Here is an 18800-nt window from a genome sequence, read left to right on the forward strand (position 1 = left end):
ACATCTTTATTTGCATTCACAGCTCTCAAAATTGTTCATATAATACCTACCAAGCCTATCCATGTCTCCACAATGATTCTAGACCGCACCTTTTTAGCAGCAACCCAGGTTTTGAGGCAGGAATGATTATTTGCCATCACTCTGGCCTTGTGCTCACTTTTTTGACGGATACGTCACAGGTGCACGTAGGCACACACACACACACTCACTCTCTCTCTCTCTCTCTCTCTCTCTCTTTCTCTTTCTCTCTCTCCTCTTTCTCTCTCTCTCGCTCTCTCACACACACACACACACACAGAGACCCACCCTGTCATTACCACCAACCCCTCCACACACACACTTCTATAGAGGTCATTTTTTCTCTCATGCAAAAATGCATGTGAACACAGGCATACACATAGTCTTTTCATCTCAGATGCATGTTTGTCATATTTTTATATTCTGTAAACATTGTATTTAATTGTTTCACTGTGGCAATGCAATGCCAATAAGGCACACTTGAACTGAATTGAAAGAGAGAGAGAGAGACTAAAATTACGTTTTATTATTTAATTATTTTAAAACATGACTGCATGATCATAGTCTAAGGGCGCGGCTCTGACGCTCAAACCAATTGATACATGTAATACTTGTATCGCCTGGTGGTAAGCAACTGCAGTGTGCAATTTGCTTGCGCATTTCATACAATGTTTACGTGACGGCCAATGAAAAAGAACATCGCTGTTGGGAAACCAATGAAATTGCACTATTCGATAGATTGCTAAGGGTGGGACGAAGGAGTCTGACGTCTTCGTAGTTCCTCGTCCGATTTCGCCTTGATTTAGTTATCAATCATTTCGAGGGACCGTAGAAACTCATATTCTCGGTAACCAGTTTAATTCGGTACATAATTTCACAAAACGGGGGAGGGTACAGGAATCTGTGGGAGGTTTTTTTTGTAATAGTCAAAATAGCTGAACCGGTTGAAACAACAGTTATGGACGAAAAGGCGTTTACGAAGGAACTCGATCAATGGATAGAGCAACTAAATGAATGCAAACAGCTCTCGGAAAGTCAAGTCAAGTCGTTGTGTGAAAAGGTATATGTTATTTTGTCTTTTACTCAAAACCTTAACCTCGATGCAACGTTGACTGGTGTTTTTCCCCCCTTTGAAGCACGATATGCATTAGCAAGCAAACCTGCCATTGGCACTCCAGCATTGCTAACAGAAGAGCGCATACCCAGCGTTAGGTTAAAGATGGCGGTGTAGCCTACTACTGAAGTTTTTTTCCCCATTTTATCGACTTCTTGACAATTGTGAATCGTATGAAACCATACGTCTGTGCACGCATCAGTGATGAACTATTTCATCTGTTGATCTAACGTGACTTCAACTTAGGTATCGATAAAGTTGTAATGGTTGTTATCTTGAAGAACCAAACGATTTTGGATTGAAGTTCGCCAAAATGGTTAACGTTAGCAAGCTAGCTGCCCGGTTAGCATACCTTAGCTTTGGTTAGTAGCTAGCTGCTAACGTTAATTGGTGGCGTTATTCTGGCTAACTTTAGATTAGGCTTTTTCCACAAATCGCAGTGAACTAGCGGCTCTTGAATGTAGTGTGTGTTAAAACGTTAGTTCAGTGTCTTTTAAGTTGTATTTTTGTGAAATATATATATTCTGTGTGTAGGATACTGAATAACGTTAGCAGTTAGCCAGCTAATATTACCTAGTAAACTAGCAAGCTAGACATTCTTAAAATGGCGCCGATTCCTATGGTAAATCTCGTTTATATGGATCATTTTGCGTGTCGTCCACATCCACCCCGTAACATTTATCAGCACGATAAATAACATGCAATGTCAAATGTCGTTGCAATATTATTTAAAAGGCACGTGCTTAGGATGTGTAGCATTATGACACCAGTGCCAAACAAACCTTCTAGGAAGATGCGTAACGTTAGACAGTTAACTTTTGGTAAGTTAGCTCTCAGTCTACAATATTTTTTTTTTGTTTTACCTCTGGCCTAGGATCGACTCAAGGTTTGAAACTAGCCAACGAACTTTGTCATTTAACACGTTTATTTAATCATACCCTGTATGTTAGAAGTTCTATGAATATGATACACATTTGCCAGCATAGCCCAAGGCCTAGAATAGCACCCGAAGAAAATGATTAATTCTAGCAGTGTGGAGGATGTGCGTGACTTTCCCATATACTGCATAAATAAGACTTTTCCGAGGTGCGGGTGAAGCATTCGGCGGTCAGGTTTGTGTGAGTTAGTTGGCATATCGTCAACCTTTCAAACGTTACGTTACAACTTCCCATAATCACCTGTCAACACCAATAAGTTAAGGTATTTTCATTTTTTGGACACTAACCTCAGATAAAGTTGGTTTATTCCAAGTGTCATTATCTCGGCTGTTTTATTAGAACGTCGTTTGCTAGTTTACTTGATTGGTGTTACAGTAATTTACCGAAAGTAGGTCAGTCAGCCGTTTTGTTCTGTCGTATATCACATATCAGGGGTCTTAGAAAGGATTTAACCCCTGTATTTACTAGGATAGCTGCTATAGCTTTTCACTTGGTCTGACGTCTAAATGGTAAACGTGTCGCTACACCAGATAAATAGTCTATCGTTTATTTGTGTTGCAAAGCGGCATTGCAAGGCTCACAACACAACCTGCTTTGTTGGAGTTGACGCATGGGCACCTTGGTGGGCTACAAGTGTAGTTGGTTTTCTAGTTGGCATACGATAACATTTTAACCGCTGAAAAGTTGACTGGAAATTAGTATCAACAACACTAATTATGCTGCTAACACTAATGATCAACGCCAGGCTAGGGCTATGCACTTGACCACGGTCACTTCTTACCTTTACCTCACAGGTGTTGTGGGCATTTGAGTCCACTAATATCATTTTACTACCACTGTGTTTTGGCTTGAAATAAAATGAAATCTTCGGAGGTGTAAACCTCCTGAGGTATTCATGCGTGGGCTCCTCTTAGACTGTAAGTACAATATTTGACTGATGTGGGGTATACCTATGTTTGCAATGAATAGGCAGAGGGAGGAGGGCGCAGAGCTCACTGCATTGTCCTGGCTGGCCCTGGCCTAAATATCACTCAAGTACCGGGCAGCATGATGATGTTTGGCATATTTTGATGCAAGCTGGCATTTCAAATGCTGCTGACTGCAAAGTCATTTATTCATATTTTCCACTAGATATTACCCGCTGTTTTGGTGTTACACAACGCCTGAAAGGGCTTCTTTTGCAATTGTTTACCGTACATTAGACATCTGGTGAAACACCCTCTTAAGTCCTTTTGCTCCTGCCACCAGCTTGCAGTCATATTAATTATTAGAATATGCCTAGGTGACAAAATAGCGTGGTGGTGTGTACATGGATGTCCAGATTGCTTTCATAATCATCTTGTTGAATAGCTGTTCCATTCCAATGGAAGATTCACCAGTAGCCATTTAACTGTATGATGCAGTAACAGCAAAATGTTTACTGTGGTTTTTGTTTTTATTATTCATAAATTCAATTGATTTACAGTGCAGTGCACAAAGTGCACTGTGTGTAAGACATCAAGGCGTATGAAACTAGGAGAACTTGGATGGAATTGGTTGTTGCTGCGCGTGTGTATGGGAATTTAGGTCATCAGCAACCCATCTCTGTAGGCCAGCCCCCCCCCCCCCCCCTCCGATTTGTTTGTCTGTCCTCTGACTCTAACTCCTTCAATCCCCTGCTCTGGTCCAGCCACCCCACCCACCCTCGGTGACCCACAAGCACTATTTACGCTCGTCAGCAGGGGATTTATGATACGGAAGCTCCTTATGGTCCCTGAATCTTTAACTTGACCACTGTTGACATTGTTGACATTTGTGATAAGTGTGGTCAGTAAACAGTGACATGAGTCATGATTCATGAGTCATGCCTTCATTATGTTGTCATAGTTCTGGTTCTTTAACCTGCATCTCTGATTTTCATATATAACCGTAAATTGCACTATTAGGAGTGGAGATGTCACGACTCGTTTTCCCCAGATCGATCACTTGATTATGCAGATTATATTGTGTGCTTTTGAAAACACCAGTGGTTTACTAGGATGTTCATTATGTCTTTTTCTGTTAGTCATTTGTTTGTCTGAGGACATAGTTCCATCCACCACCCCCATGGAAACATTCGCCCTCACTGACTTCTATTGACAAAACCGTTTTGTCTCTGTTTTTTTTTTCTCAGGCAAAAGAGATATTGACCAAGGAATCTAATGTCCAGGAGGTACGATGTCCAGTCACAGTATGTGGCGATGTCCATGGCCAATTTCATGACCTCATGGAGCTCTTCAGAATCGGAGGGAAGTCACCAGACACAAACTACCTATTCATGGGAGACTATGTGGACCGGGGCTATTACTCTGTGGAAACTGTCACACTCCTTGTAGCTCTTAAGGTAATCTGTCCTGTCCTCTCATGCAAATTGTTTTGAAGACCATCATCCTGGTCTGTGCTCACCAAATTTAGCTTACTATATTTAAACACAAAATGGATAGATACTTCATTGATCCTTTACAGGAAATTACAATGTTACAGCAGCTATATACACGCTGAGCATATGCTCACTGCATTAGAGCACAATAACACATATACGCACACACACACACTGCATCCAACTAGGGTTGCAAAATTCCGGGAATTTTCAAAGTTGGAAACTTTCCATGGGAATTAACGGGAATATATGGGAATTAACAGGAATAAACGGGAATTAATGGGAATAAACTGGGAATTTTTAATATGGCAAGTTAGTCTATAACAGGGAACTTAAATGTAGTGGACAAAACCCCATCTTGCAGTCTAATATTAGTTAAAACAACCTGATTTAATACAATTTCAGTCAAATTTCTACCCTGCACATATGTCAATCACATGCACACAGCAATCGGCATAGGCTGCTAGACAAAGCAGTGCGCTGCTAGACATAACCTATGGTGCGTTCATATGCATGGGGAAAAAATGTTCCAACCAATCGGATTTTGTTGTTGAGTGGTGTGGTGTATCTTGGGCAGTTCAGTGTTGCTAGTTTAGCATGCTAGTAAACCATAGGCAGTGAATGGGATTCCCGCTAGCATGCTAGCTAGCTTTGTATGCTAAGCTAAGCGAAAATAGCAACATACAAATCATATTGCGTATTACGAAACAAAATGTTAATCTTTGTATATGAAACAGTTTGTATGAATTACCCAAAATTCCCAGTTAATTCCTGTAAATTCCCATTAATTCCCATAATTTCCTAGCCTAGAAATCTAGACGCACCCTAGCGGCAACAAATTACATTTGCTGCCAGGGCTAGTCTAGCAACTCTCCGTTGGCTTGTGAGCTCGAAAAATTAAACTTCTATCAGGCCAATCAAATCGTGTATAGAGTTGTTAGGCGGGCTTAACATAATGATTGATGGCAGAGTTGCAACGGTTTGGCTTGAATTCCCTGCTACTTGAAAACAAATAAGATAATGTTGCTGTTGGCGAACAGTGTGACACGAGTTAAGCTTTTATTAAGTTGGCAAAAGTTTGAACTAGTCAACTAGCTCCGCTGGTGGGAAACCATGGGACTCATAGCGCTGTCCTATTGCGTGCAGAAGAAATTTGAAAGACAACCGATTATCCCGCCCCTCGGACTGAGCACTGCGAACAATGAGTGCCCAGACCCTACATTTTAATGTGGGTCTGGCTCGTCAGGCTAATAATTTCCTTTAATTCCATGAAAGTTTCCAATTTGGAATATTTCCAAAATTCCCCAACTTAACTTCCCATGCTAAGTTTCCGGAAATTTTCCACCCCTTTGCAACCCTACATCCAACACACACTATTTCCAACATTACATGACCATACCAACTGACAATGAGAGCATAGGTATTGCAGAATAAGTTAGTTTGCTGTAATGTCACTAAAATGTACATTGATAATAAAAATTGTTTTTTAAGCGTTTTAGCAGCGTTCAGGGGTACGTTTCCCAAAACCATAGTTGCTAACCTGTTAGCAACTTAGTTGGTTGGCAATGGGAAATTGCTTTGCAACTTAGTTAGCAACTATGGTTTTGGGAAACGCGCCCCAGTCCGACAAGTTGTTAGGATCAAGTTGTTACTGAAGTTCTTCTGCCAAAACACTCCTAGGGCATGTGTAGGTGGATAGGTGGGTGTGTTGTAATTGTACACCCAATAAGAGTTAATTTATACCTGTATTCAAATGTGTAATAAATCAAATGACTACAAAGTTTAATGGTAAAAATTAACTAAATGTGATTGTAAAGGCCAGACTCTTGAGTTGTGTTGTCACTGCCATTTTAGGTTAGGTACCGGGAACGTATAACAATTCTTCGAGGGAACCACGAAAGCAGACAGATCACACAAGTGTATGGCTTCTATGACGAGTGCCTAAGGAAATATGGCAATGCCAATGTTTGGAAATACTTCACAGACCTTTTTGACTACCTTCCTCTCACTGCCTTGGTAGACGGTCAGGTAAGACTTTCTGCTTTCTCTAATGCAGATTCCTTTTTCCGTTATAAGGGCTCGATCTGACATGTTATGATGCAAGTGGTTTCATTCTGACTGACTTTCTTTTTTACAGATATTCTGTCTTCATGGAGGACTCTCGCCATCCATAGACACATTGGATCACATTCGAGCATTGGACCGTTTACAAGAAGTTCCACATGAGGTATAACTAACTTTTTTGCAGTCAAACATTTGCTCAATTACAACTTGGTATTTAAGGAAATGGGACTGCAAAAGAGCCCTTCATGTTTGTCTACTTGTATGTGCTTGTATGTCCCTCTGATAATTGGCTCTTGAATTGTTTAAATTTTAAACAGTACCAGTTATACTAGCTCTGCATGTCCCGCCTAAGCTCCGCTGGAATGGCTGACCAAAAGACATTCTTTAAGTGAAGTGAATCACAACAGTTTTGATCTGCCAGGTCATGAGTAGCTGTCAGCAGGTTTGATGAGCAGCCAGGCCAGAGTGATAAGAGCAGAACTTCCTGTTTTTAATTGAGAGAGAAGAATTTGGCTTTCCTTGGCATTGTCCTACTGTGTGCATCTAGCAGTCTGTTGTGGTAATTAGCATTACCTAAAAAAAAACGATTACCTGTGACTATTCAATAGCAAACATCTCTTTTCTCCTTAGGGGCCCATGTGTGACTTGCTGTGGTCAGATCCCGATGATCGTGGGGGCTGGGGTATTTCTCCCAGAGGTGCTGGCTACACCTTTGGGCAGGACATATCTGAAACATTCAACCATGCCAATGGCCTTACTCTGGTGTCCAGAGCTCACCAACTTGTAATGGAGGTGAGTTCCCTTTTGAAATGTTGGCAAAGTAATTCTGCTTGACTTATTTTCAGTAGACAACAAAACCAACAAACACCAGATTTTTGATCATGGAAACTTAATCCATTTCTCTTTGTCCGTAGGGGTACAACTGGTGTCATGATCGTAATGTGGTAACAATCTTCAGTGCACCCAATTACTGCTATCGATGTGGTAACCAGGCGGCTATCATGGAACTTGATGACACCCTGAAGTATTCCTTGTAAGTAACTGTTAAATGACTATTCTCTTTGTTCATCTACAACCTGGAGCATTGACCTGATTTTTTTTTTTTTAAAGGGAATCTTCTTTAATAAGATGCAAGCTTGTTGAGTGTGTATGTTATGCAATGTACCCAAATGTACAAGACAAGTAACCCAAAATGTCATCTTATGTTATGTGTGCGTGCCTGCGTGTGTGTGCATGTAGGTAGGTTGATATGACATTGTGAGAATGTAGTTGTGGAAGTGCAACTAATGGAGTCGTTTGTTTGTTTGTCTCCAGCTTGCAGTTTGACCCTGCGCCTCGCAGAGGAGAGCCTCATGTGACTCGCCGCACTCCTGACTACTTCCTGTAATCTCCTATCTCTGTATAGTACAGTATTGCCATGATTTTAATAAACTACATTCAGCTTGAAAACCGATAGGAGGGACAAGGCAACCGTGGGAAGTGCATTGCATTCAGATATAAAACGATTCAAGCATCCAGAAAAAAAGTGCGTACATGGACCAAAAGGTGTGCCATATTCAAAATGATATTAAGTAGACTGTTCAGATCATGACTGTACGATCAGATTCCACTTAGCTCTTCTTGTTTTCTTTCTTTTCCATCAGTCTTTAGTAGCATTTAAGAGCACCCTGGTCTGTTTTACAAACCCTGCAATGTTTTTTATACATATATTTGAAGAGTTTGCACTCTGCTTTTTTATCTGGTGAAAATGTAACCCCGAGTCAGATGTCAAATATTTTCACTCAGTGATCTGTTTTTTTTTTCTTCTTCTTTTCTCCGGTTAGTCATTTTTTTTATACCCCAAAAAACACAACAGGACTCAACTCCAATGAATAAGAGACATTAACTCAGTTATGTTGAACTGACAGTCATCAGGCTATTGTGGAAGTGGTTCCAGTTAGTACTTTTGCTGGAGTCTATGTTGAGGACACCAACTGAATAATAAAGGTGGAAGTAAAGAACAATATGCTCCTTAATTTTTCATTCACACAAAACTCACACGAGCTTTTATTAGAACAAACTAACCTGGTGTTAAAGAAGGGCGTCTCAGGTGATTGTCATGCAGTTCCACGTGTTTTTACAACACACCCTTGCCTAGATAGTTGAAGAACAATCGCCTAAAAGACATAGCTGTACTTATGTAACATTTACAATGAGTTGTCTGAGGAGTTGTTATTGTGGTATTCAAACTGATCAATCACTGCATTTACATTATTGCCAGTGGAGTCCAGAGTTACCTTAAGAAACTGCTTTAAATAATACAAAATGGATAAAATAATTCCTCATTTGTACCTGACAAAACCCTTTATTGGAATGTACATTAGTGCAATGGACAAATGTTTACACAGGTGGATCACAACCAAGAACACATTGTTTTGTACAGTTTTGTTTTGTTCTGCTGCACCCAGTATACATTGTAGTTAACGTTACATGAGTGAGGAAGCTGCTACCAATGAGAACTAATTGCTGGTACTGAAACTCCAGTGAGGGTATTTTAAGCACAGATTTTAATGTTTGGATAGTGTAGTGTAGTGCTCACTCAGCTTGCCGCGTCCTCTGCTGGCTGAATGAGGGAATCGGAGAAGAGGGGAGTGCTGAATCCTGCAGTGATAAAATGACACTGAAATGCAATAAATGAATACATACATGCACACTGCACAGGCTACACAATATGCCTACGTAAGTGTGATAAGAGAGTAAATATATACACGATAAAACGGACAGCTTGGTAGTGACAGGTTGTCACCTATGCATACATAATCAGACGTAGAAACGTAGTCTAACATTTCGATTGAACACCATATGGTTTTGGGAATTTTGAAACGCTCAGTCTGTACATTCATTAATCGGGCAAGAAAACACATTAGCATTTGTTCTGGCATTAGTCAAGACTGATGCGTCCAAGTACAAGCCTGCATAAAATATTGCTATTTTTAAGGGGATTGACTCGAGGAATGATCATTTGTAAGTCGTTTCCAGAGTTTATAGACACACGTATGTTATGTCATAATTGTTACCTCATGAGACTCGTACAGTGCTTTATAAATAGTAGATTAGCAGAATTACATTTGCGTTCCCATCTGAAGGGATTTATGAGTTGCTTCAATTGGTAATTTTTCAGCTCTCCAATTAAATGTGAAATGTCCATAAAAACACACTAGCATAAACGATAGCATAAAACCAGATAAGAACCAATTAGGCAGAGCAGTTGACTACTAACCGTGGGTCCTGACGTTGATCTTTGAGTGCACGGCGCAAGCTCTGAATAGTTGTTGTGGGCTTTGTTGCGAAACTAACCAGGACCTACCTGCTGTTGTTTTCGGAAATTATTCGCTAAGAGCCTCAAATAAGGTGATGACAACCGCCGTTGCTAAGTGCCTATGCCAAAAATATTGTTAAATATTTGAATGTCTTATCTGTCAATCAGCTAACCTCACAGAGATACCTGACATTGTCAGTGAGGCTAGTGTTGCGTTAGCTCACACTGTACGGCCCTCATGGCGAAACGTTAGCTTTATGGTCAACGTTGGCCAGCTTAGTAGTGTACTGATGCCTGCAAGCTGAAATTATTCAGTGTAGTGTTCCATGTGGGGTTAATTTACCAAAATGCGATGTGTTGATTATATGGTTATGGCCACTCTCCACTTGGTCAGTGAGTGCATGGTCCTGTTGCCTGAAATATGGAGAGATGAGTAAACTGTCAGAATGCTGAAGAAGACTAGTAGCAACGTCAAATTAGTGTCGGGTTTATTTGTAGCGCTGTCATATATGTTACGTTAACTCAATTTCTCCCGTTAGCTATTGTTGCTCTTCATTGTGCTGTTTTGTGTTGCGTCTGTGTGCATTTGTTTAATTCTGGATTTTGTCATCGTGTTATAGCTAATGCATTGTCATTATTTTCAGATGCCAACTATAAAATTGCAGAGTTCGGATGGCGAGCTGTTTGAGGTCGATGTAGAAATCGCAAAACAGTCAGTGACCATCAAGACCATGTTGGAAGGTAAGATGATCGGCAGTCTTTTGGTCTTTGATGTTTCTTCCTCACATTAAGGTTGCTTGCTTGACCGTTGCTTGAACTGTAAAGATAAAAACATGTCAAAAGCTATAAAATGTCATTTTACCACCAGTCATTTCATGTATATGAGTGAATTCATTTGGCAGATTTGGGGATGGACGATGAAGGAGATGATGATCCAGTGCCTTTACCAAATGTGAATGCAGCCATACTTAAAAAGGTAGTCCGACCTTAGAAACGGAAAACTATTCACTTTTGTGGAATGAAATTAAATTGTGAATGTTCCTGTGTTCTTTGTATTTTTGTGTGACACAGGACACCATGCTTTGATTTTGTAAATGCCATCTCTTCCTAGACTAAGGTTTGGCGAGAGATTTACAGTTAGATAGCCTATTTCTCCCAACATTTACTTTTGCAGATACTGCAGTGTCAAGCAGCTAGTTGGTCAATGGTTGTAAGATTATGCACTGAAGTTGGCTTCCACGTGTTTTCCTCCTACGCACAAAATTCAGGACGTATACTTACCTAGTTGCTGCTTTTAGCACACCAGCAGATCAGCACATAAACTCATAATATTATTTTATTATCTCAACCTGTGCTGTGGTGTGAAGGTAATCCAGTGGTGCACCCATCACAAAGATGACCCTCCTCCCCCCGAAGACGATGAGAACAAGGAGAAAAGAACAGACGACATCCCTGTGTGGGACCAAGAATTCCTCAAGGTTGACCAGGGCACACTCTTTGAACTTATTCTGGTAGGTTCCCCCTGATACTTTCAACTTTATTCAATACACAAAGGTCCATAGAGACAACACAATACAAATATATAAATATAAAACAATACAAAACATTTAAGAATGATGCAGATGAGGCATCATTTATAACCCATATACAGGCTTCGGGTCCAATGTTTCTAAAAGCAAGATGTGTACCTTGTGTCACTCTTAGAGACATCAGCTATGGACACACTAATCATATTATTAGACCCTGTCAGTCTGCACATGAATCTATACAAACAATTTCTTAAAACAGCATTAAAAGTGGGCACATTGTTAGACACACACATTTCACTGGCACTACTCCACCTAGGAATTTTAAGCACAATTCTCAGTGCATCATTATAAGCCACTTGAAGTTTTTTCATTTTCGACTCACTAAAATTACACCACAGGTGGGCAGTATACAGTGAAGTGCAATAGGTTTTGAAGAGTGAGATTTTAACATCAGGAGTGCACATGTGGAATTTGCGTGCCAGCATGTTTGCCTGCCCATACAGTTTTCCACACTGACGCTGCACATCATCATCATCATCACAGAGGTCATCTCTTATCACATGTCCCAGATATTTAACTTTCTTTACAACCTCTAGTGGTTCACCTGCCAACGAGAAAGAAGGATAGACACACTTCATATCGTCCTTGGTTCTGGCGATCAGTATCACACTCTTCATTGAGTTAAATTTTATATCAAACATTACTCCATATTGAGAGCATATTCTAAGAAGTTGCTGCAGGCCAGCACTGGAAGGAGACAGTACCACCAAATCATCAGCATAGAGCATATGATTAATGAGACTATCCCCCACCAAGCAGCCAGTTCTACAGCCCTTTAGTTCCGTAGATAAATTATCCATGTATAGATTGAATAGCAGCGGAGACAGAATTCCACCCTGACGCACTCCATTGGAGACATGGAAGGGTGTTGACAAACTCCTCCCCCACCTGACTTGCATAGTTTGGTGAGAGTACCAGAACTGCAGTATCCTGATTAGGTAAGAGGGGACACCACACTCATGCAGTTTACCAAACAGTTTCCCATGATTTATACCAGAGATTCCCAAACTGTGGTACGTGTACCACCGGTGGTATGCGAGCTGCCACTAGGGGGTACGCGAGATGAAAAGGGCATTGTCGGAAAGGTGTTAAAAATGATTCATTAATTAATAATCGAATTAATTCATAAATAATAAATAATTTTCGAATCTGGTTATAATGTTATGGAAACGTGAAACTATAATAGGCTATGTTTTCCTTAAAAAAATAAGCTACCCACAATGCACGTGATTTCCTGCGGGCAGCCAGAATATCTGGCGTGTTAGTTTCATGGAAGTATAGGCTAGAAGGCTGCGCAAACATGGAAAACTGGCTAAAAACAAGGACACTGTCCAAAAGGCCTAATTAAAGCGAACGAAGAGGAGGAGGGAGAGAAACAGAGCAGGAGACAGGAAATGGTGGAATGGGATGGGGGGGCAGACTGATGAAGGTGGAGTGCAGGGGGATAAAAGAAAGGACAAGACAGAAAAGACTGTGCGAAGAAAACGAAAGTATGATGAGGCCCTAGGCTTCACGTGGATTGGGAGACAGACTGTCCAAAGCCACAGTGCGTGGTTTGCAGTGAGTATCTAACCAGTCTAATGTTCTCCACACCTTTTTTTTAGCGTGAGAGCTCATAGACCAGTTGCACATTTTGATTTTGTTATTTGTTATCATGTAGGGCGGCTAATTAAACATGATGCCTGGAATGCGTCAATAGAATGTGTTAGGTTTTTATGTGTCGTATGGTGGGGGTACGCGAGCCGAGTCAGGATGTAAAGGTGGTCCGCGAAAAAAAAAGTTTGGGAACCGCTGATTTATACGATCAAAAGCCTTTGACGCATCCAGGAAGCACATTAAGACTGTACTATTGCATGATCTGAACCTATGGACAATTTCTTTCAGTGCATAAATACACAGATCAGTTCCATCCTTGTTCTGAAAGCCAAACTGATTATCTGTTGACGCTATGTATTCTGCAAGCCTATCCATAAAGGATCCCCTCTAATACCTTGGATAGTATACTTGCAAGTGCAATAGGTCTATAGGTATCTATACTAGTTAATTTATCTTATTTTTAACTACAGGTACCAGCAAGACAGATAACATGGATCCAGGAAGTATGCCATGCTTCATTAACCCAGAAAAGCATAGAGCAAGTAAAACTGAAATACATTGACTAGCGTATTTCAGATGTTCTGCTGTTATTTTATCCTGCCCACAAGCTTTGTTCATTTTAAGTTTGTTAATAGCATAACATACTTCCTCCGGCCTGATGACTACACCATCACTGTGAGGTATCTCGCCTATGTTAAACACATCACTCTTCACACAGTTAAAAATGTTCTCATAGTGTCTCCTCCATAGCTCTGCAATGTTTTCAGGTTCACCTTCCCCTACCGCAGCCCTAGGCTTGCGATTCTCATAGAAGCGCCTTACATAGGTCCCTTCTGGCCACAGCTGCGGCGCATACATCTCTGCTACTTCCTTGCATTCCGCTGTAACTTTAAAAGAACTGTAGCGAGTATACTCAGTGCCAATCTTCTGACAAGTCACATCTCTGGGGAGTTGTTCTTTTTGATAACTAGCCAAAGTCTCTGAGTCTAGGTCAGGAGCAAGCTTTGTCACGAACACACTCACCAGCTTAGTTGTCACTGCATGCATGTTCTCCACTGCACCAGTTCCAACTATTCCATAGGTCTTCTTCTCTCTGAGAGGAACTAGTCTTGTTCTGACCTGCAGCAGTAGATCGTTTTCCAGGACATTGCTTGCGCTTGCCATGCTTTAATACACGGCTCCATGCAGGGGACATTGCCACCTCGATCCCCCCGCCAGCTGTCTCCTCAGTGACTGGCAACGCCGATGTTCCGGGTGCAGGCTCCCTGTGACTTGGTCCTTGGAGCTGGGCCCCCTCACTCCATGGTTGTGGCTGCATTTCCCTTGCTGGCACTGGTTTGCTCAATCACACTTAGTCGTTGGTTAATGTCTGAAGTTATTCCACGAAGGCGCTCACTTTCAGTCGACTGCTTACTCACAGCATATTTCATGGAGGCCAACTCTACACATAGGCGTTTAATCTTACTAGCCAGGCAAGAGACATCGAGGCTATTAAAAGTCACTGGTGGTAAATCATCCAAGTGATGGGACACAAAGCGAGGCACGTTCTCACCAACAGATATAACAAATACGCTGGATATCCTAATGTCAATCAGATGCATTATATGGGGTAATATGTGTCCATCCATCTTGCCATCCAAATATGTACTCGTATACATTACTTACACTTGTATGTTGGTGAGAGGCACCTTCTATTTTGCTGTACTCTTCACTAAAGATATAATTTAGTTGGGTCACGGATGATTCTGGAAAAGTATGCTCTGGGAAGTGGTGGTGTTCACGATGCTGGCAAAAGCTGGACCTGTTTGTCAAGAACAATTTTTTTTTTTACAATTCCAAACATTTAATTTCACTACCCTCAGTTCAGTCAGTCTAACTACTTTATTTTGATGATGCAATATTCCAGAATAATAAAAGAGAGGAATTGTCCTTTCAGATCTCATGCTTTCAAAGCCTTTTCACCTTTCAGTTTATGACAGTTCAGCAATCTCTTTATAGCCTGGTAAAACCAGACTCATTCACTGAGGTCCTGGCCTCTCATAATTAAGAAATGTTTCCAACTCCAGCATTGTAACAGGCATAGACTTTGTTAACTTTGTTTAGGCTGGACCTTTGATGTACATACATTTACAGATACTTCTGACTGCAGTTTTTGATGTTTGCAGATGTGGCTACTACTGTTTACCTCTGCCACTTTCAATTTCAAAACTAGCGTCATCCCCTCTCGTCACTGATTGGCCCTATCTCCCTGGTGTGTGAGGGATACGTTAGCATATTGTCATGTGCCAGACTAGGATCTCACTGAAAGGAGATTCTAGGTAGGCTACTCTCTTTAATGTGGATGTAGGTACTTTCATACCAGTTCCCTCCAACAACGTAACCAATCCCTCAGCTGTTCTTTTGGAGGCTCTTAAGCCATTCGTATCAAGACAAGGCCATCTGTAGGAGTCATTACACCTGTCCTTATTGAATGAAGCGATGGCTGTGTAGTTTGGTTGTGTTTATAGTTTTGTTGTAGTTTACAGGTGGGTCTCAAAGAATTTGAATATTGTGGAAAAGTTCATTTTTACCCCTTAATTTAGTTCAAAAAGTGGATACTCTAGATTCATTAGATATAAAGTGAAATATTTCAAGCAATTTTTTGTTGTAAACTTGATTATGGCTTACAGGTCATGAAACTCATTTTTGGTTATCTCAAAATATTAGAATAAAGAGTTTTAAGAGATGTACATGTATCTGTAGTGACGTGTTAGACCCATGTACAAACTTAACACTGTCAGGATGATTAACATGCTCTGTGCTCCCGGAATTTGTAATGCATATACTCGTACAATCGTTGAACTGAGTATTTTCACCAAACACCCTTGGACAGTCCAATCAGAATCCATAGAATTTAAGACATCACATTTATCAACATGAGAAGAGACTTATCTTTGTCTTTAGAGTTATTGTTCCTGGTGTGAACAGCCCATAAAGATTACACTTCTTCTAAATGATGAAGTGCCCAAAAATCAGATATTTCTCCATGAATCCACATTATTAGGATCCATCGGATAAATGTAATATATTATAAAAAAACAAGGAATTGTATATCCTGCACATGTAAAATCTAAAAGAAATCCTGTTGAATATATGTACATATAATGAATGTATTGCTAGATTGCAGCTTAAGTATGTTTTGTGGCCAGTGGTGTTATGAATCCCAAACATTATGGTCTCCATTTCAGTGGCCAGTCCATAGTTTGTGCAGCACACTGTAGTGGTGCAGAGTTAGGAAAGCCTCCATGCTCTGTGGATCCCACAGAGTGAATATCTTATTTGCAACCCCTACTTTTGTTTATTCAGGCTGCAAACTACTTGGACATCAAAGGGTTGTTAGATGTCACCTGCAAGACGGTTGCGAACATGATCAAAGGGAAGACCCCGGAGGAGATTCGGAAGACGTTCAATATCAAAAACGATTTCACAGAGGAAGAGGAGGCACAGGTACCAGCCCGATTGTGTTTATAGGGAGGGGGGATGGGAGGGGGTGGTGCAAGGCATGGCACCTGGCATGAGTGTGGATGTGTGATCTGATGTCATGTTTAATCTTCCCTCTGTTTCAGGTGCGCAAGGAAAACCAATGGTGTGAGGAGAAATGAGGCGGACAAAGCCAAGCCCTGTGTATGGATTCTGCTAGATAACCGACTGCACTGCACTGTTCATATTTATGGATAGCTGTCATATTAGACTGCTAGAGAGGCAGACCCCCCTCAAGTGTAGTCACAGCATGCTCAATGACATTGGTCGTGTGGTTCAGATCATGAAAAAACAAAAAAGTTGAAAAAGATTTAAAAAAATCAGCGGACTTTAATACTATTCTTTGTAGGTGTGAGAGATTACACATATAAGCAACAGCAGCCACTCTTTCAGACAACCTCATGTGTTTTGTGTTTCCCATGAAACAGTAGGACAGCTTGATGCAATGTTTTTTATATAACACAGCCTTTTGTTTACTGATTTTTAGGAAGTTTTAGGACAATTCTTTTTTTTTTTTTTTTGGGGGGGGGGGGGGGGGGGTCTGTGGGTTTGCTAATGAAGCTTGAATATAATTAATTGAAAGACACTCTGTGAACTGGAAGCACTTGTATAAAAATGTTGGTGTTTCAGTTTTGGATTTTTATTCCACCTGTTACTGTTATTGTATACGGTTGGGTCTGCCAATTTACCATGCAACCAACCACTGTAATTGAAGGAAGGAAGATAAAGTGAAGTACAGAACGTTTGGAGCGGTCAGACTGATGTGTTCTGGAGTGGTCTCTCTGATGCATACAGTATTCCAACAATCCAAAATATTGCAGTCAGAAATGCCCTTGTGTAACTGCAAAACCCTGATTGTGTACTTTCTCTTTTTACATAATGTCACAAATGTGTAAGCATACATTTTATGATGAATGACATTGATTTAGCTTCCTTTAGAGGTCCCTGGTTATTCCCCATTGGGTCATTCTTGTATTCTGCTTGTTAACTCACAATAAGAATCACACATTTTCAAAATACTTTAATATACATCCAACAAAATCATGAACACATAAGCAAGACGAAGAAGTGTTTAAAAAAAAAAAAAAAAGGGACCTACAGTTGTTTAGCATCAGAGAGCACGGCTGGTCCAGTGGAAAGAGCTACTCCAGTCTATCTGCAGCTTTTATCTCTGTTCCATCTGGCAACCGTCTGTTTTCCAAGGGTGAGTGCGCAAGCATGACCTTAGGAGTAAAGCTATGTCTGTCAGTCAGCTGTCTTTTTTGGTAAACTAAGGCAGTGCATGCACACAGTGGCAGTGGTAAACGACATCTCAAAATGGCGGTTTCAGAAACAAGAGGCTGAGAACACTGAAACATAGAAACACTACTTTCAAAACAAAACAAAAAAATAGAAATGTATTGCTTGTAGGACAAAAAAACTAAAAACAGTTTTAAACATATAAAAGCTTTTTTTTTTACTTATATACTGTATCAAGAGATCCAACTTTTATAAAACGTAGATTTACAACAACTGAAAAGTCAAGAGTTTGACAGGCCAGAGAGGAACATATTCGGACAAATGGTCAAATAATAAACACGGAAATGGAATGAAAGTAAACTGCACCAGGCAAGGAAAAGTCCTTTTTGTTCAGTGACCTGACCATGGTTCAGCTCCATGGTAAGCAGTCTGAGGATGATCAGAGAATATTTTTTATATGAACTGGAGAAAAATCTTTCCCTTGACACCAAATAAGACTGCCAACACAAATTTCTGAATCTTTGGTTGGCCAATCTAGAATGCAAGTTATTCGGTGAGAAAGTGCCATAGATACTGAGACAAAAGGAAATACTAAACCCCTTAAATGGAAAACCTGGTAGAAGCTGCAAGAAGCTGTACAGATGTGTTTATTTGGGTTACTGGAGTGTATATACTGACATTTTAAAAGACTTCAGCGATCATAACCACTTTGTGAACTGGAAGTCTGACCTCCATTGAGAACATGAAGTAACTGAAGACATGAGAATGGTAAAGCATTAACAGTTTGACTGTTGAAAATATAAATCTTGCCATTTGAAGTTGAAACAATTTTCACTTGTAATTCCCAACACAGCTGTTATGCTAATCTCTTAAGCGCTAGAGTTTATACCACTTTAGCACTCCAGTTTTGGAAGAGCTGTTCTGGATGCTGGTCTGGAGTAGAATTTGTACGGTAAAACCTTTTAGTATCAATCATGATTTGAGAGTGGTGCAGCAAATAGAAACATGATAAAACTTCTTTAAAAAA

The 18800-nt window shown here is 40.5% G+C and overlaps 2 protein-coding genes across 2 annotated transcripts; both read left to right on the plus strand.

Moving 5' to 3' along the window:
* Positions 1–753: 753 nt before the first annotated feature.
* On the plus strand, positions 754–8535 carry ppp2cab (protein phosphatase 2 catalytic subunit alpha b). Its single transcript, XM_076275275.1, has 7 exons — positions 754–1078; positions 4223–4432; positions 6323–6496; positions 6606–6695; positions 7163–7324; positions 7447–7565; positions 7847–8535. Exons 1-7 carry the CDS (start codon positions 977–979, stop codon positions 7917–7919), a joined length of 930 nt encoding a protein of 309 aa, XP_076131390.1. The 5' UTR covers positions 754–976; the 3' UTR covers positions 7920–8535.
* Positions 8536–9805: 1270 nt separating this feature from the next.
* On the plus strand, positions 9806–17275 carry skp1 (S-phase kinase-associated protein 1). Its single transcript, XM_076275059.1, has 6 exons — positions 9806–9922; positions 10475–10571; positions 10733–10806; positions 11198–11341; positions 16361–16501; positions 16621–17275. The coding sequence occupies exons 2-6, from the start codon at positions 10475–10477 to the stop codon at positions 16654–16656; spliced, it is 492 nt and encodes a 163-aa protein (XP_076131174.1). The 5' UTR covers positions 9806–9922; the 3' UTR covers positions 16657–17275.
* The last annotated feature ends 1525 nt before the right edge of the window (positions 17276–18800 follow it).

Source organism: Alosa pseudoharengus, unplaced genomic scaffold (assembly GCF_046254945.1).
Source record: "Alosa pseudoharengus isolate Yale_2024_CS ecotype anadromous, Long Island Sound unplaced genomic scaffold, YU_APseudo_1.1 YU_APseudo_1.1_scf_8, whole genome shotgun sequence".
Lineage (NCBI taxonomy): Eukaryota > Metazoa > Chordata > Actinopteri > Clupeiformes > Clupeidae > Alosa > Alosa pseudoharengus.